This window comes from Cebus imitator, unplaced genomic scaffold (assembly GCF_001604975.1).
Source record: "Cebus imitator isolate Cc_AM_T3 unplaced genomic scaffold, Cebus_imitator-1.0 Scaffold379, whole genome shotgun sequence".
NCBI lineage: Eukaryota > Metazoa > Chordata > Mammalia > Primates > Cebidae > Cebus > Cebus imitator.
The window spans coordinates 1,683,565-1,703,022 of NW_016107694.1; the positions used below are offsets into that span (position 1 = coordinate 1,683,565).

The window sequence follows — 19,458 nt, forward strand, 5'->3', positions numbered from 1 at the left end:
TACTAGCCTCTTGTTAGAGGAAAAAAAAAAAATCCAACTTGGAAACCATTACCACAGGAAAAACAATGACTATATTGTTCATTTCCTGTTAGTCACTTGAGAAGTCTAAGAAGCAGGACATATATGGCCGTAAGCCCTTTAAAATATGTATCTTTTCTTTTTTCTTTTATCTAAAACACATACATAGTATCCTAAAGTCACTCGAAAAACACACTGAGTGCTTACAAACAATGGAAGGTACCAGTAAGATGCAAGAAAAATGAACATTTTACAGACAGACCTTTGACAGGCTTTAACGTGAATCATTTTATTTAAAACAGGGATCTATCAGAGGTGGTGAACTATCAGGGTCAAGGTTCTGGAGCATGGCACGGATGAAAGGTAATACTCACCAGCACCTCACATGGGACTCAGTGACAATGTCGGCAACACATCATGGAAGGAGAACAAACCCGATGTAAAAGGCACCTGGCTGGGGAGAAGCTGTGGTGTCCACTGCCTCTCTAGCAGGTTTGTTTTTGTGCACGGAGGGTTAAGTCTGGATGAATCACATTGGGAAGGGAATAATTGGAAGCAAGGCAGGCTCCTAGGCAGGCAGCTACCCTCTCCTGACCGGTGTACACTCGCCACGTGGTGGAAGGTCTTAAAGGAGATTGAGGTTACCTAACAGAAACGCAATACCTCCTCCCTTCTTCACTCTAGCAGGAAGGGGAACCCTTCCCCCAATGTCAATTTCAGCAGCGGCTTCTAAAGGCTATTAAAAAGCATCCTAACTTAAAAACAAATAACGACAATAACAAAATAAAAGACAGAAAAGTGGCCTGAACTTAAATCAATCAATGGGATGGTAGATTCATAAAAATAAAATAAAAACTGCTGACCAGTCCATTAACCGTGGGGTTAATGCCTTGTCTGAAGGAAGATGTTGAGGCTGCATCCACCATACAGCAAGCACGGAGCTGCTCTTGGCGACTGTGAGTGGATAGCTACCGTTTCCCTCCAGCGCACCGCACTGCCACCGGTGACTGCGTGCCAAGTGCTGAAGTGAGAACAGACCCCACATTGGCGAAGGCCCCCAGGCAATGATCTGCCTGGCGCGGCCAGGTCTGTGGGAAACAAGACTTACGATGTCAAATAATGACCCCCAAGTACCCTCGCCTCTTCCTGCTTGCCCTGTGCGCCTTGACCTCCTCACAGGGAGGTCCAGATGAGTTCCGTTTCCCTCTCAGTTCTAGGCACTCTGGAACATCTTTGATTAACCAGGGTCTTTCATTTCTTTCCAACGCCGTTGGTGACTTTTGACTTGGAATGCCGATTCCTTCTCCTGGAAGAATGGCTTTCGTTGTTGCCTGCGTGCTTGGGTGGGCTGTCTTCAGAACCTGGCCAAAGGAATCACAGCTCACCGTCAGCCTGGGATCCAGAGGTTGGTGGCTGTCCCTTTCCAGACCGCCCTAGGCTTGCAGGGGAACAGGTTTATCCCTGATACGTGCGCTCCCCCTAGTGGCCGCATTCATAAATGAAGGCGAGGCGCTCAAAGTCAGAACTAGTACTGAAGGAGCCCAAGCGGTGGCACCGGGTTCAAGGCAACAGCCTCCCAAAGCCTGAGTGGCTCCTGAAGTGTGTGTACATCTGCCCTATGTATGATGAACACGGTCATGATGGTGAGGACCAGAGTGAGAGTACAAGTGAAACAGAAGCCCAAACGAGAGACAATTAGACCACACACCACGCGGTGCCCATCCTACCCTTGCAACCAAGGGTTCCCTCCCTTCACCTGCTCCACACCACTTTCTAAACCCCACATTGGGAAACATTCGTGATACTATAAAATCAGAGCTATTTCATGCCCTTTACCACTTGCTCTGGAGAACATCTTTACATGTAACCAGGCCCCTGCTGCCCACAATAGAGGGCACTTGGCAGCCTCTGCTGTCCGGCTGAGCCTGTATTCAGCCCCTGCCTGGCTTAGCAGCCAAGCCAAAGGGTTCTCTGCCCCAGGGCTCTGATCCAGCCCAGTAGGAAATCTCCACCAAAGACAGCCAACAAAAAAAAGTTGCCAGAGTTACTGTCTCCACTGTAAGTAGAATTTGGCTTAGACTAAGAGATTCCCCCCTTGGAGGACTTCTGATTTTTGTTCTTTTTCTTTTCTTTTTTTTCATTATTGCATCTAGTAAATACATCTCTGCTACTGCTTAATTCTTTTCAGGGGAGAATCTGTAAGTGCCAAGGTTGTGTGTAAGGGGATGGTTCTAAATAAAATATCTGGGGAGTCCTTCTGCCCATCTCTATCAGATTTCACAACGGCTCGCTCACTGATCAACTCCTTGGTTCAGGAGAAATTTTCCCCAAAAGGGCGGCCAGCAACTCAGCAGGGTGTATGCTAGTGTCTCCCCAGGGAGATCTCTGATGAGCCTGATGCCAAAAGAACTTAGGAGAATGACTGCAGCAGAGCGCTTTTTCTCTGTCGGCCCATTTCTCTGAGCAATTCCGTGAGCTCAATTTCAGTCTTTAGTATATGTAATTTTCTTTCCTCAGCCAAGCTTCCCAATCAGCTTATGAGAACTGACAAGGAATTACTGTCCAATGAAGTCACCTCAATGTCATTAATCTACAAGTCTAATTCTTTGAAATAACCAGGTGGCCCCAAATTTCCCAAAGTGATCCCTAGAGGCCAGTGGAGGCCCCCTCACTGCACTGCCTCTTGAATAAATGCCATTAAAACCATCCCCCTCTTTTGAAAGGCTTTTCCTCCTGTTACACAATTCTTTTTTTTTTTTTTTAAGAGACAGGGTCTTGCTGTCTTCCAGGTAGTAGTACAGTGGTGCAATCGTAGCTCACTGCAGCCTCAAACTCCCAGGCTCAAGTGACCCTCCTATCTCTGACTCCTGAGTAGCTGTAACCATAGGCATGTGCCACCACACCTGGCTAATATTTTAGGCTTTTTGTAGAGATAGGTCTTGCTGTGTTACCCACGCTGGTCTCAAACACCTGGCCTCAACTGATCCTGCCATGGCCTCCCAAAGTGCTGGGGTTACAGGTGTGAGGCACTATGCCTGGCCCGATATATAATTCTTCCTCTTCACTTATGATGAAAGCCAAGAGGAAGAACGTTCCCATCAGCGTGCTGGAAACGGTGTGGGGCTTGTTATGTTTTCTGCCTCACGAAGGGCAGAGCTACATGACGCCTCTTGTTAGAAACCAAGTTTTTCAGGTAGATCCTGTGAGCACTTTGCATGTTTCTTTTTCTTTTCTTTTCTTTTTTTTTTTTTTTTGAGACAGAGTCTCTCACTCTGCTGCCCAGGCTGGAGTGCAGTGGTACAATCTCAGCTAACTGCAACCTCTGCTTCTAAGGTTCAAGCAATTCTTCTGGCTCAGACTCTTGAGTAGCTGGGATTACAGGCAACCGCCACCACCACACCTGGCTAATTTTTGCATTTTTAGTAGAGATGGGGTTTCACCATGTTGGCTAGGCTGGTCTCAAACTCCTGACCTCAAGTGATCCTCTCACCTCGGCCTCCCAAGTGCTAGGATTACAGGCTTGAGCCACCGTGCCTGGCCAATGCGTGTTTCTTAATAAGTGACAGGAGACATTTGATGGGTAGGCCTGAGACCCTTCAGGGCTTATATCATCTCCCCTCAGAGAGTAAGTAATAATTCCACATCTCAAGGACCCAGTAAAATTTTAAGCAATGAACAAGAACAAGATACCTTTTGTACCTTTCCTGTGATGCCAGGAGATGTCTGGACTGTAGGTGCCATCTTCACACTCTGAGTAGGTCTAGGGAGAGAGACAGGCTTAGTGAGGAGCTTCAGGACCTCCCCAGAGGAGCGGCAGGGGAAAAAGGCGAGCACGCTGCGTCCCTGCCTCTACCAGGCTGCGATCATCACTAGTGAGTGGCAGAACCCTCCTGTGCTTATTTCTCAGCTATAAAATCAAGCTGCTTTCCTCTCCCAGGTGATGTGGAATATACCTTCCATAACATGCTTTTAGTTCTGTAGACTGAAGGTGTAAATGAAGGAGGAAAGTGTTATTTTTACTTTAAAAAATTACCGTCTACCAGACTACCATCACGTTTAAAGCCATTCATGTCTATTTTCTATTTCATCCTCATATCCACTAAACGAAGGTCAGGGCAAGCGTTTGCCTGAGGGCGCCACAGGCTGAGCACACACAGTTCAAGAGCTGGGGGGAAAACCCAGCTTCCAAAGCCAGTCCGGGGCTTTCCCACTGCTTTTTTTTTTTTTCTCCAAACATAATTGTTAAACCCCTTACAAGACCCATTCACACCAAGCCATCCCGGCTGTCGGGCCTCCATCTCTCCCCTGCATTTCCTGTGGACACCTGGGAACCTGTCACTTCCCTGGACAGATACAAATACTGACCTACTGAAGAGAGCAGTCCTAAGCAGGGCCAGCAACTGCTAGGAATGACTTGCACACGCTCAGGTTTCTGCAGTGGCAGGCCTGGAGGCCCCATCTCAGTGCTCGCCTCGCCATATCCTTACAGGCATGTACTCTGAGCTAACCTGCTGAGCCCGGGCTGATAAATAAAGGCCACCCCTGCCTCTCCTTCCATACCTTTTCTCGTTGACCACAATGTTCTGCATACCAAACCATGCCGTACAGACAGAGGAAAGTGGTGAAAGCCTGGAAGGGAAAAACAAATGATGTTGCACAAGAAAATTCAATTTCCCAGAACTTCAGGGTTGCAATGGGAATTCATGCAGGATGGCTCAATGCATTTCTGCCGTCTGGACGCCAGTTACAAAACGGCTGGATGTGGCACAGATCGGACCCCAAGGGGAGGGTGCACACCCAAAGCTTCTGACAACAAGGGTTATGATGAGACCACAGTTGCTATTTGTGACTCTAGTATCAGAAGGCAAGACCATTTTCAGATGTGGGATACGGTGGGATGCATTTTCCTGACAGCTTTGCAGGTTCTGCTCAAGAAGACATAGAGGATTCTATGTTCTACTTCTGATTTTCAGGGCCCATCCTCTCCCAGCTTCCCCCATCCCAGGAGAGTGCTAAGAAGATTCTAGGGGGAAGAGGTCACCATGGCACCTGAGGGCCCAGTGATGAACACTCCCAGGGTACAGGGTGGGGAGCTCGGCGAGACAGGGCTGCCCTTGCTTTTCCCTGTTTTTCTTGGTTATACAGATAGGAAAACGACGAGAAAATAAAGATGCTCTGTAAGGCCCTGAGTGGAATGAGAAGGGTGTGGCCTGAGGGTGCCCAGAGGCAGGGACAACCTCTGCTCCACACTTGCCCCACCCACTGGCCTTGCACCACGCCCCAAATTAGACCCTAATTTAAGGAAAGAAACGCAGAGACCAGAGTCCAAAGTTTCAAAACATGTCAAAAAATCGAAGGTTGGGAAAAGTCTCTGGCTGCTTAGACTGCGTACCAAAGGCGAGAGGGAGGGAGGGCGAGTGGGGAGAGCGAGGCTATGAATCTCCCCGGCCTCACCTTCCCACTGCAAGCAAAGCAGCTGGAACCAAGCAAGGCAACTGTCTGTTCCTTCCAAATTCCTCACTCTAGAAACCCATTCACACCAAGCCATCGCGGCTGTCAAGGCTCCATCTCTCCCCTGCATTTCCTGTGGACACCTGGGAACCTGTCATTTCCCTGGACACCTATCATCTTGCACCAGCCATGGGGACAGCCGTGAAAGCATGGAGGGACCTTCTCAAGGAAACAATTTTAGTTCTAAGAATCAGAACTTTAGATCGCAAAGGGTCACCTCAGAGATCCTTAAATTCATTGCCCCTCATTTTCCAGAAGAAGAATGAAAGCTCAGAGAGGTGAACATTGCAGCCGGAACTCAGGCCTCTTGAAATCCCTGGATCTGAGTTTAAGGGATGGCTAGTGATATAAACAAATATTGGCTTTATGCCTATATAGCTTTATTTCTGCATCCATATATCCATCCCCTGAGAGAGAAAAGCATCATGGGAACAGCCAACAGCAGCAGCTTCCACTCTGCACAGCCAGAGTCCAGTGGTGGAGCAGAGGCAGGGCGGGAAGGCAGGGGCTGTAAATTCTCATCACGGCAGCTTGCAGTCTAGCTTTGGCCCAGTTCCTTTATCGGCGACATTTTCTGGTGGCTGCTGGATACACAGCGCCATCTTAGTTCCAAAAAAGAATGGAGACCAGCACTCCGGCTGGCCTTCCCGTTCCATGCCAGTCACACTGGGGCAGGAACAGTGGCAGGGTGGAGAGAGAATGAGAGCACATGGAGCACCACTGGTTCATTTCATATTAAACCCATGTGCAAACTGGCATATATCTACAGGTTAGGGATTTTTAAAAAGCTCATATCCTTCTGTCCAAAAATTAGGCCATGAATGAATCCATTAAAACTGCAAAGTGAAAATGACTTCCAACCTTTAACACACTCTAATGCTTGCCCAGATTTCTTATATACACCAATGTTAAGTGTGCCATTTCCATGGCATGGAAAGAGTGGGAAGGATTAGAAATGATTTGCAGAGCGTAAGACTGTGTGTGCGTTAGGCCCACTACAAAAAGCAAAACAGGCCATCCTGGGTTTCACACAGGAGACTGTGTTTCACACAGGGGTTAGGTTCCACCTTCCCGAACCAGAGGGCTGTGGGAAGGCGGGTCCCTCCACTAGACTGTCATTGCAAACTCTGACCACCAGAGGGCAGCCACGTGGGGCTCTTCCCTTCCCCAGCTCCAGGCCCTACCGGAGTGCAGTGGCAGCTGCCGCTCCCTCCAGCAGCAAGCAGCAGGCAGGTGGGGAGCAACAGGTGCTTATTATCACAATCGCCACACAAAGGGTCTGCTGTGATTGCCACATCTACTTCACCTGCATACAAAGAGGCCGATTTTAACACTTGTTCCAGCAGACAGAGGCTGGTAATTTACAGGTTTGCAATCACACCTGTGGAAATCTAGGCACGTACTCACTGAAAATGCCAAGATTCAGATTTAAAATAGCAGTTGCATACTTTGTTTAAAAAAAGAGCGGGGGAGAGAGAAAAATCGACGTGGGATGAGAGCCAGGCTGTCCAGGACCACGGGGCTGGCGGTAATGAGGGCGCAGGACCCCAGCTTGGCTTCCACATTATGGTAATGAGCATTCAAATTAATGACCGCCGAGCAGACAGCCGCGCTTCTGGAGAAGCTTATTAACCAGCACCCGGGATCTTTGCTTCCGTATTAATCTCAAGCTCTGAGTGCGCTCTCTTACCAGGCCAGGGGAGTAATTAGGGGCTTTGTTTGTCTGAGAGGTGCAGAAGGACAGTGTAACTTGAAGCTCTTATTGAATAATGTTCGCCTCTACTCCTGGGTCTGAGATCAATCTTGCTCTTTATAATGAAGGTCAGGAATATAAAAAAGTGCCAGGACCTTGTTTCGGTTCTTCTTTGAATGTAAATGTGGGAGGCAGTGGAGACCCCTAATCATCCAGTCGGGGCTACTTTTCGGCCAGGTCCCTCTCTCATGTCTCATCCCTAGTAAGTCTAATCAGAGATTCTGCCTGTCTTCAAAATCCTGCTCATCGTCCCCGGCCTGACCTCTTATTAAAGAATCCCAGCCTCAGTCAGCTCCTCTCCCAGAGACATGTTCCCCGAGCTCGAGCTCTTAACCTAATCCCAGGACTCCAACAGCGCCCTCCACATGGGCTCCTCCCAAGTCTTTTATCTCCCAATGACCAAATCTTTCCAGTGATACTGAAGATTGGAACTTCCCATAAAACAGGACACGTCCACCTGTAAATTCTAAAGGTTCCTCAAACCCAAACCCCCTGAAGCAAATTTACCTCCTCCTTTCAATGGGCTTCTCTTATATCCCCCAATTTTTCACTAGCAACGGTGGCCACACAGTGGCACCAGTTAGAACCTTTGGAGTGGCACTCAAGGCCCCTCCCAGTGATCACAAGAGGAGTGGCATCCTGTTAAGCTGATTCCTTAAACAACTCTCAGATCCAGCCCTTTCTCTGCATCTTCAATGCCTCTGCCTTGGTTCAGCCTCAGTTGCTTGTCAGCTAGGCCTGGCAGCACCTCTGACTGCACTTCCTGGCCCCAACCCATCTTCCCTCTAGATTCTCCCAGCCTCCATGGTGTTTCTCCATAAGACACAAATCAGACCACATTGTTTTCCCGCTTAAAAATCGCCGGGGCTCCAACTACAGCCACACAAACCCTAAGCAGGAGACTGTGTCCTACTGTTCATCCAACTCGCTGCCTTCACTGTCACTCCTCAAACAGGTCTCCACCTTCCTGAGCCGCTGGGCACTCTCACAGTTCCTGTCTTTGTATGTGTGTCCCCCATGCACCTGCGTGTTGCTAGTCTTTGTCTCTTGAACTCATTCCTGTGTTCCCCATGAAGCTGCTGAGTGCATTCTATGCACTAGGCACTGTGCTTGAGACAGTGGGGGCAAAAAGATGACTTCAACTTATTCTTTGTGAGCGAGAAGTGCCATGTGGAAGAGACAGATAGGAACAAAACCAATTCCACTGCACCGGGGTTAGAACTGAGAGTTACGTACAAAGTGTGACTGGTCCCCAGGAGGCAGCTATCTGCTTGCCTTGGAGGTCAGAGCATATTTCATGTAGGGCATACATGGAAGTTGGTTTTGGGGTATCAGTTTTGCCAGGTAGATAAGGCAGGGAAAGTCTTTCAGATCAGGCAGCAAAACATCATGGGAAGGGCAAAAGAAGTCTGGCAGGATGACTTCTTCAGGGAACTAGGAGCAGACAGGTGCAGCCTGAGAATACAGTACAAGTGGCCAGATGTGATGGAGTGCTCCCATTACGAAGACAGATTTTGTAATTCATCTGGGAGGTTTCATGGCAGGGAGCCTTTTTCCTTCTTGAAGTTTCTTCCTATGTGGAGGAAGCTTCACTGCTTCCCTCCACCCCGTACTGCTTCCCTAGGGAGGAGTCACATCTTGACTGGTGACTCTAAGGAAGCCAGCATTTCCTAAAAAAGGTGAATTCTTAGCAATGAAGATGCTACTCTGATCCCCTATCTTTCCTCTACCTTACTTATCTCTTACTTATTTTTTAACTCAGGTGGGGAAAAATATTATGTTACTGTGCCCTCTCAAGCCTCCAACCAGAGAGAATGATTCTTAGCAGGGGAAAGAGACTGAGTTCTGAATTTTGGAAGATCATCTTGACAGCATGGAGAATGGATTTGGAGGGCAGAATGGTAAGAAAATGGGTGTCCTGACAGCCGCAGAGGCAGTGGGAATGGAGAGGGGGTGGAGCTGAGCTACACTGTCCAATTAACAGAACTTAGTGACTTACTGATTCAAAGAGTGATGGAGGACAGGAAGCAGCCTCCAGGTTGGGGCCTGGGGGGTTGGGGGACAGCCAGCCGTTCACTGCAACCCTTAAAAATCCTGCTCAAATATCACCAAGGAGTCTTCACCAACCCCCAGCATGTCTGCTGCTCTAAGACTGCTTTAGCCTTATGCACATACATCTTTTATAGTATTTATCACATATTAACATAATTCGTTTGCAGGTCTAATTGCCATCTGAACTCAGAGATCCTTGGAGGGCAGTGATGAAGAGCAGCTCCCTAGAGAGAATGTCTGGGTTTGAGTCCTGGTTCTGCCACTTAACCACCTATGTGATCTTGGGCAAGTTAGTGAACTTCTTTGTACCTTTGTTTCCTCATCTATAAAACAGGGATCATAAAATACCTTCCCTCAAAGTGTAAAGATCAAATGTGCAATTCATGAAACTGCCTAGAAAATTGGTATCCAAGAGTGGGACGGCTACTATAACAAATACTTGAAAATGTGGCAGCAGATTTGGAACTGGCTGGGTGTTCTTTTCACCATGTACTACTAATGGGTAGGGGCTGAAATAATTTGGAGGAGCAAGCTAGAAAAATCCTGTATTGCTATAAATGGAGTATTAAGGGCAATCTTGGTGAGAGCTAAGAAGAAAAGAGAAGAAGCCTCAGTCTTCTTAGAGATTACTTAAATGTTCATGACCAGAATGCTGGTAGCAATATGAACGGTAAAGGCCATTCTGATGAGGTCTCAGATGGAAATGAGGAGCAAGGACTGGAAAGTGGAGTAAAGGACATCCTTGTCATACAGTAGCAAAGACCTTGGCTGAATTGTGCGCATGCCTGAAGGCTTTCTGGAATGTGCAACCTAAGAGCAATGAACTGGATATCTGGTGGAAGAAAGCCACACAGCAAAGCATACAGACTACTGTGTGGCCACTTCTGACTGCATACAATGAAATGTGAGAGGAAAAGAAATAACTTAAAGACAGAGTTTATAATTAAAAGGGAAGCAGAGTGGAATAACCTGGAAAATTCAAAGCATAGCCATATAAAGAGAAAAAAGCATATTCCCATCACTAAGGGTGAGGCCACATGACTGTTAAAGAGATTACCATGGAAAGAAAGAAATCAGGTGCCATTCATCAAGAAAATGGGAGGAAGACTCCTGGAAGCAAAAGCATTTCTGAGATCTTCAAGGCTGCCCCTTCCATCACAGACCCAGAGCTCTAAGAGGGCAGAATAATTTTGGGTTACAGGTGTGGGGAGCCCTCCACGGGCTCACCAGGGCTACCTAGGGACTCTACTACCATATTTTAGCAGAGTGCTCCTTGGTTGCCTTTTAGCTGTGGCTCAAGTGGGCCATAGTGTGGCCTGGGCTACCACTCTAGAAGGTATAAGCTACAAACTGTGGTGGTGTCCATGTGGCGTTAATTCTGCAGGTGTGCAGAATGCAAGAGCTGTGGGGGCCACGGCCTCCTCCACCTAGATTTCAAAGGATGTGGTGAACTGCCTAGAAGACTAGGCAAAAACCTGCCACGGGGGCAGTGTCACTGCAGAGAGCCACTAGTAAGCAGGGCAATGCCAAGGAGAAATGTGGGGCTGGAGCCACCAAGGAGGGGCAGTGGGAGCAGGGTAACCCCAACACTGCAGAACTGCAGGGCTGCCAGCGTGCAACTCCTGGCTGGAAGGGCTGAAGCACTGGCTGAATCCGGCACAGCCATAGGGGTGGAGTTGCCGGGCCTTGGGGCCCAACTCCTGCCCCAGGCCAGGATGTAGACCATAGAGTCAAAAAAGATTATTCTCCAGCTTTAAGATTTAATGTTTCCCTGTTGGGTTCTAGACTTACTTGGGACTGCTTATCTCTTTATTCTTGGCCATTTCTCCGTTTTGGATTTGGAATGTCTATCCTATGACTATCTGACTATTGTATTGTGGAAGTAGATGACCAGTTTGATTTCACAGGCTCACGGCTGGCATAGTCCTTGGCTGTGACTCAAGTGGACGTTGGTGTGGCTTGGGCTACCACTCTGGAAGGTATAGGCCAGAAACCTTGGTGGTGTCCACGTGATGTTAATTCACCCCAGGATGAATTGTACCTTGACCCTCACTCATATCTGATTTGGATGAGACTCTGAACTTTGAACTTTTGAGTTGATGCTGGGTCAAGTTAAGACTTTTGGGACTACTGGGATGAAATGAATGTCTTTTATATGTTGAGAAGCAAGGGGTCAGGGGTGGAATGCTATGGCTTGAATGTCCCTGCCAAAACTCACGTTGAAACTTAGCTGTCAATGTAATGGTATTGGGAGTTGGGGCCTTTAAGACATGATTGGTTCATGAGGAGTGCACCCCGTAAAGGGATTGATGCCATTATTGCAGGAGTGGGGTTGTTATCACAGGAGTGTGTTAGTGATCATGGGAGTGGGTTCCTGATAAGAAGGGTAGCTCTGGCCTACCTCCTGCTGTCTTGCATGTTCACGTCCACCTTCCGCTCTTCCATCTTCATGGGGTGGACCTTGCCAGATACTGGCACCATGCTTTTGACCTTCCCCAGCCTTCAGAACCATGAACCAAATAAAGTACTGTGATTTAATTTCTCTATAAATTACCAAGCCCATGGTATCCTGTTGTAGCAACTGAAAATGGACTAAGACAGTGACCAGAGAGGGCTTCTTGGATAGGTGGCTTGAGAAGATCTTTCTGGCTACTGCTGCCAGGGGGGCAGTGGCGAGGAGGCAGCTGGGAGGCCTGTGACTTGCTGTGGTGAGGAGGGCTGTCTGTCTCACCCTCCCTGTGGGCCCATGGTTCTCTGGTACCCAGTGAAGAGAGCACCCACCTCTGCCCCTGTAATCAGGTCCTATTACAATTCAGACTTGAGGGGCACAGGCCAGAGACATATCCGAGAAGGGAATAGGGAGAATCCCTGGGCACGTCTAACACATTTCCCTAACGATTCCTTACATCTAATCTCACTGACATGAAAAAATATATTTGGGCATTAATACTGTTGCTTAAATACAAAAGAGATCATTATTCCCTTTTATTCTTCAAGATGAAACAGAATAGAACAGGCTCACTGTGCTTTGGCACAGTTACGATTTCTAACAAGTCGCCCTAAAAATAGATACCGTTACAGGCGATGAAAGACACATTAAAAATACAAAGGTTAGTCTTGCCAAAAAAGAGAAAAGAAAAAATTAGACCTAAATGTGATTAAGCCTCTAGATCCAATTACCGATTTACAGAAAATACAGAGGAAAAAGAAATATGTTAAATTACAAAATAGGATGAAAATCAGTAAAATCCAGACTATGGGGAAATCTATAGGACAAAAGAGCTGCTTTCTTCAACCGATAAATTACGAGGGAAAAGGGTGAGTGATAGAAGGAAAACCTGTGGATTAAGACTTAAAAGGCATGCTTACCAATCACAGTGGGTGAATGTGGATTCAAATACATTGTTAAATAAATACAAGCCTTAAGAAAAAGTAATTTGGATGCTGATTAGGTATTTGATGATATCAAGGAATTATTGTTAATTCTTTTTTCAGATATAATGGTAGGGTGGTTGCATTAAATCGAAAAAGCATCCTGAGCTGCTTTTAGTGATCCATCCTGAAATATTAAATAACGGCAATCTGTTTCAAAATAATTCAGCGTTGGGGCAGTGAGTACAGCATGAGAGGAAACACAGCTGGCCATGAGTTGATAACCGATGATGGTGGGTACATGAGGGGTTATCTACTCTCTCTACTTGAACATGTTTGAAATTGTCTATGATTATTTAAAAAGCCCAATAAATTGTCTAGACTAAGTGAAAAATCTTAAGCTTAAAGATAAAATAAGAACCTTTCTTCAAAATAATAACTTCAAATATTTAAATGAAGAATGGCAGTCATAAAATGTGTTAAGTGGGTAATATCTTACTTCATTGGAAAGGCGAGGAAGAGGCCCAGGGCCAAAGAACCAAGGCTTAGGCAGGCGGCCCTCCAGGCTCTGCGCTTCAGAGTGGGAGGTTATATCCAGGCTTGGGTTATAAAGTCAGCCTGGAGGGCAGAAGCGGCATGATCGAATTATCTTCCAAAACATATTTTATTGCCTATGAACACTACGTCCTTGTATATATAAACTCATGTGCTATGATATGTATGTTAAATGTATAGGGCACATGATGATGATGAGAAAGGAAAGTGCACTGTGATGCTCCCTGTCCCTTCATGGCAGTCCCTAAATGCGTCGCCTGTGTAGACAAATCCCCGTGAGTGAAGCAAATGCACTAGTGTACCTGACGAAGGCGTCTGACTGGAACCTGCCAAGGTGACCCATCTCAGATACTGTGTAGCTGTCTGTGTTTTATTCTTGAACTTTAGGCTGGTGCCCAGTCTCAGACAATTACAAGTAGAACATCTTTCTATGATTTTCTAAGGAAACTTGATGCAAAAGACGGGTTTTCTCCCCTCCGTTTAAGGTGATACTATGAGAGTTTAGCTAATGCCTTTGGTTAAAATGCAATGACTTACCACACAAAGAAGCCAAAGCACAACATAGAGTATTTGGGTCTTAGAGAAGAGATCTTGTCCAAATTTTATGCAAACAATAGCCTCCAGGAAACCAATGACCCTAATTAGAGAACAGAGGTTAAATATTAATCCATCTTACCAGAGCATACACATTATCCAAAATATGCATGATGGAATTAAAAAGTTCAACTTACCACAAGATTACTGCCCCAAACACTGGTACCCCACAAAATAACACTGTCCAAGCTAACTGCATTTACTTTGGAAGTAATAAAGTTTTTTCACCTCTTCCTTCTTCCCAGACCAAAATCTTGACTCATACATTTTAATAGGTAGGGGCACCCAGCATCACCTAACTCAGCAGCTCCACTGCCATCGGGGTGGGTGATCACATCACCTCTGCTAGAATCCTCTCAGGCATAGGGAACCTTCTACCTTTGCAAGGTGGCTTATTTTTCTGGTCAAAATCTTTAGCAGTTAGAAAGCTTTTCCTTGTCTCAGGCTGGTATCTACCTCTCATACCTCCTACCCTGGGTCCTAACACTGCCCTAGCATGTCACATGTGAGAAAGCATCATTTCGGTGATGGAACACAGAAGGCTTTTTCACTGTACTCCTGAAGTCTGGACTGTGATTAAGAGGGTGGCTGCCACACGGTGAGTTTGACCCTTCCAAGGAAGCCTTTCCATAATTTGAAGGCATCAATCACATTCCTTCCCAGCCTTCTAAGAATTTCCAGATTAAATATTCCTTGTTTTTGGTGACAATATACACCCTTTACCCTCTCTTGATCTGTAAAAAATTGGGCTAAATACAAGAATTTTTTTTTAAATGCCACACACTTCATATTTTCCTCTTTAAAGAATTAAAAAAGCTCTTGTGTTCTATATCAAAATAAGGCCTTTTAAAGGTTCAGGGCTTGGAGGTAAGAACAGATTAGGTAAGGTTGACATAGTGAGGTGAGGATGACATGAGATCCCAGGCAGCATAAGAATGCTGATTTCAGACAAGTCAATTTTATGCATTCCTTGCTCAAGATGAGATCTGGACACTCCAGGATTGGTATACTCACACAGATGTTTTCTAAAAAGGCAAGAAGGGGCAGGGCGTGGTGGTTCAATCCTATAATCCAGGACTTTGGGAGGCTGAAGTGGGCGGATCACTTGATATCAGGAGTCAGGAGTTCAAGACCAGCGTGACCAAGATGGTAAAACCCCACCCCTGCCAATAATACAAAAATTAGCCAGGCGTGGTGGCATACACCAGTTGTCCCAGCTACTCAGGAGGCTGAGGCAGGAGAATCACTTGAGCCTGGGAGGTAGAGGTTGCAGTGAGCCAAGATGGCACCACTGCACTCTGGCCTGGGCAACAGAGTGAGACTCTGTCTCAAAAAAATTTTTAAAAAGGCAAGAAGGGGCCAAGAAGGCCCTTGGTCCCTCTGCTTATTGGCAGACACAGTGGTCACTGCCATCCTCAAAAGTGTGGATGGCTCTAAACAATGCCTGAATGCCTGGAGTTAGAACCACTTCAGCAAAGCAGAAAAATCAACAGAAAGTCTCCTGAATGTGTCTTTAGAGAGTTTGGGGCTGTCTTTTCCCCTAGCCCAAACCAAACAAGGTTTAAGAGTGGTTGGCTTGAATCTTCAAAGTGCTGCCCCACAAAACATGTCACATGTGAGAAAGCATCATTTCAGTGGAGAAACACAGAAGGCTTTTTCTCTATACTCCTGAAGTCTAGACTGTGATTAAGAAGCTAGATGGCAGTTACATGTTACTCCAGCCTGTGCAGTGAAGAGACATGAAAAGGATGATTTCGTCTTTGGCTGGGCCTTCCTGAAGAACTCCTATGATGGTGTGTTGAACCCAGGACATAAGCATGATGATCTACCCATAAGTCAGGCAGAACACCCTGAGTTTATTATGGAACATTCCTAAATATTCAACTAGACTTAAGGATCCCCCATCCTTTTTTTTTTTTGAGATGGAGTCTTGCTCTGTTGCCCAGGCTGGAGTGCAGTGGTGTGATCTCAGCTCACTGCAACCTCCGCCTCCCGGGTTCAAGTGATTCTCCTGCCTCAGCCTCCTGAGTAGCTGGGACTACAGACACCTGCCACCACACCAAGCTAATTTTTGTATTTTTAGTAGAGGTGGAGTTTCACCATGTTGGCCAGCCTGGTTACGAACTGCTGACCTCAAATGATCCACCCACCTCAGCCTCCCAAAGTGCTGGAATTACAGGCATAAGCTGGCCTGAGGCCCCTTTTAAAAGCATGCTGACTGGCCGACTAACTCTCTGTTTCTCAAACTTTTGTGATCTAAGACTCATTAAGACCCCATAGCAAGAAACACAATTTTCACTGATCCAGTACACACACACACACACACACACACAGAAAGAGAGAAAGAGAGAAAGAGAGAGAGAGGAGAGAGAAAAGCTTCATAAGACAATTTGCATCCTTATTCGGATATTTTTCTATTGTATTTCATTTTAAGAAAATATTGGCCAGGACTCACTCATTGGCTTCATAATGACCCTAAGGTTTTTGTTTTTGTTTTGTTTTGTTTTTTTTGAGACCGGGCATGACTGCTGCCCAGGCTCGAGTGCAGTGGCACGATCTTGGCTCACGGCAACCTCCACCTCTCAGACTCAAGCCATTCTCCTACCTCAGCCTCCCAAGTAGCTGGTACTACAGGCTCACCGCACCATGCCTGGCTAATTTTTGTGTTTTTTTGTAGAGATGGGGTGTTGCCATGTTACCCTGGTTGGTCTCAAACTCCTGAGCTCAAGCAATCCACCCACCTCAGCTTCCCAAACTGCTAGAATGATAGGTATGAGCCACTGTGCCTGGTCAACCTGAAGTTTTCTGAAGACCAGTGCTTTTGAGTTAGCTTTAGGCTATGATTTGCTTCTCTGTGCTGAGGAGTCTTAGCTAAGCCATTGTCCATGTGTGTGGGCAAAGCTCATGAGAAGGTGGCTAGCAGGAAGTGAGGGGGCCGGCTCTGGGATTACATGGGTGTGGAGGGTCCCAGACTGAGGCCTGGGCATGAGAAAGGTACAAGAAGGGTCAGGAATCAGGGGAAAGGGCTGAGTTGAGGTCAGGGTAGGCTTTTAGTCTGAGGGGATCCTAGAGGGTCTACAGCAGAGGGTTTAACATGGTTTGCTTTATATTTTTTAAAAAATTTTTTAGCTTTGGCGGCGCCTGGCAGCTCACACCTGTAATCCCAGCACTCTGGGAGGCTGAGGCAGGTGAATCATTTGAGGTCAGGCATTCGAGACCAGCCTGGCCAACATGGTGAAACTGCAACTCTACTAAAACATACCAAAAAATTAGCCAGGCATGGTGATGTGCACTTGTAATCCCAGCTACTTGGCAGGCTGAGGTGGGAGAATCGCTTGAACCCGGGAGGCGGAGGTTGCAGTGAGCTGAGATTGCATTAAAGCCCGGGCGACAGTGCAAGACTCCCTCTAAAAAAAAAAAATCAGCTTTTATTTTACATATAGGGGGTAGAGGTGTGGGATTGCCACATGGGTATATGGGGCCCAGGTAGTGAGTGTAGTACCCAGCAAGTCCTTTTCCCACCCATGCCCCACTGCCCCCTCCCTAGTAAGTCAGCAGTGTCTATTATTTTGATGTTTGTATCCATGTGTGCTTAATGTTTAGCTCCCACTTTTAAGTGAGAATATGCGGTATTTGGTTTTCTCTTCCTGCTTAGGGTTATGGCCTCCAGCTGCACCATGTTGCCACAAATGACATGATCTTCTTCTTTTTCATGGCTGTGTATTATTCCATGATGTCTATGTACCACATTTGCTTTATCCTGTCCATCACTGATGGGCACCTAGGTGGATTCCAGGTCTTTACTATTGTGAACAGCGTGGTGATGACCATTCAAGTACCTTCTGCTGGCCGAACAGAACTGCATGAGAAGACAAGGGCAGAAGCAGGGAGGCTCCTGTACTCGTCCAGGCACGGGGACCCGGGTGGGGCTGTGGAGATGGTGAGCAGTGGTGGGAACCCAAAGATCACATGGGCTCCTTTAACCACCAGCCACTGCCCCCACCATTACCTCTGGCCCACTAGAGGCAGTCCTAATCAACAGCACCCTTCCAGAAGGCTAACAATGCTTTTCTAGCAAGACTCAAAGGGCTGAGGCCAGAGGCTTGGACACAGTGCGAGTCTGTATTAAGCCAGCCAGTGTGAGACCGCCTATCTCCTCCTACCTCCTCACCCCCGGGGGGGACTGGGGGTTCCTCTGCACAGCTCAGCAATAGGTCCCTTTACTCAGTTCAACTTTAAATCTCTCTTTCCCAGGCTAATAGCTGCATCTACCCTTAAGATAGACAGTCTGGGCTGGGCACTGTGGCCCATGCCTGTAATCCTAGCACTTTGAAGCTCAAGGTGGGAGGACTGCTTGAGCCCAACAGTTCAAGACCAGCCTGGGCAACATGGTGAAACCCCATCTCTACCAAAACTAAAATATAATTAGCTGGACATTGTGGTGCGTGCCTATAGTCCCAGCTACTTGGGAGGCTGAGGTGGGAGGACTGCTTGAGCCTGGGAGGTCAAGGCTGCAGTGAGCTGTGATCCTGCCACTCAATTCCAGCCTGGGCAACACAGCAAGACCCTGTCTCAAAAGAAATAAAATTTAAAAAGAGAGAAAGCCTGAGCTACGGGCCTGGAAGAACAATGGAACAAAAGCACAAGTGTGAGGATTTGCAAGGAGGAGAGGGGTAGAAAGGAAAACCAACAACGGGAACTGAAAACAGAAAAGTGAGAGGAGACCCGGGACGGGTGGTGCAGAGGGAAGAGGACAGTCTGAAGAAGGCAGGTTCTGTGCAGAAGATACGAGAAGAGGATGGGGATGGGGAAAGGACTGGCTGGTTTGGAGCTGACCTTGGAGAGCGGCAGAGGTGGGAACGTATTGTGATGGACGCACTAGCAGAGGTGGGATAGCAGGTGGCGAGGAAGCCGGTGGAGTGAGGAGCAGCTCGGGCTGCCTCGGGGAGGCAGGGTGCAGTCCTGGGCCCTCAGGCAGGGGAGGCTCACTCTCCCACGAGGGCCCACCCCACGCACTCCCAGGAAGAGGAGAAGTAACTGCGCACTGCTGTGCCAGCCGACGCCTGGCCACCTTCCTCCCAGGACCAGGCGATAAAACTGCTTCCATTTAAACTGGGCCAATACTCTCTTTTTGAGGCAGAAAAGCTCAACTCGAATCAGGGTGGAGTTCGGAAAAGACAAAGATAAAGATGACATAAACCCCACACCTGGGGAATTTGTTCACATCAGTGTGGCCCCAAAACTCTCACCAAGCTGAAAGAACATAATGTGATATCTAAATAGAGAAAGCCAACTTTTCCACGTGGCTGCTTTCTCCCTGTGGGAGAAAGGGGTCCCATGCCCTCACTGAATGGCGCCCTCTCTCTGCTGAGTGCAACACCTTAGTATAAAAGGTTTAAGGCTAGGAGCGGCGGCTCACGCCTGTAATCCCAGCACTTTGGGAGGCCAAGGTGTGTGGATCATGAGATCAGGAGATTGAGGCCATCCTGGCTAACACGGTGAAACCCCGTCTCAACTAAAAATATAAAAAACTGGCCGGGCGCGGTGGTTCACGCCTGTAGTCCCAGCACTTTGGGAGGCCGAGGTGGGTGGATCACGAGGTC

General features: G+C 47.3%; 1 protein-coding gene across 2 annotated transcripts in view; it reads right to left on the reverse strand.

Moving 5' to 3' along the window:
- Nucleotides 1-281: 281 nt before the first annotated feature.
- The window catches only part of PTDSS1 (phosphatidylserine synthase 1), a 69,907-nt gene continuing 50,730 nt past the window's right edge, over nt 282-19,458 (reverse strand). Inside the window, exons 10-13 of one of the 2 annotated variants that reach the window (XM_017507583.1) lie at nt 13,799-13,898; nt 4,579-4,647; nt 3,709-3,778; nt 282-1,379 (exon numbers count right to left, since the gene is read on the reverse strand). In XM_017507583.1, the coding sequence (XP_017363072.1) occupies nt 1,270-1,379; nt 3,709-3,778; nt 4,579-4,647; nt 13,799-13,898 (349 nt within the window). In that variant the 3' untranslated portion in view covers nt 282-1,269. The remainder of the gene's footprint in view (nt 1,380-3,708; nt 3,779-4,578; nt 4,648-13,798; nt 13,899-19,458) is intronic. The other variant, XM_017507584.2, reaches the window with a different exon arrangement.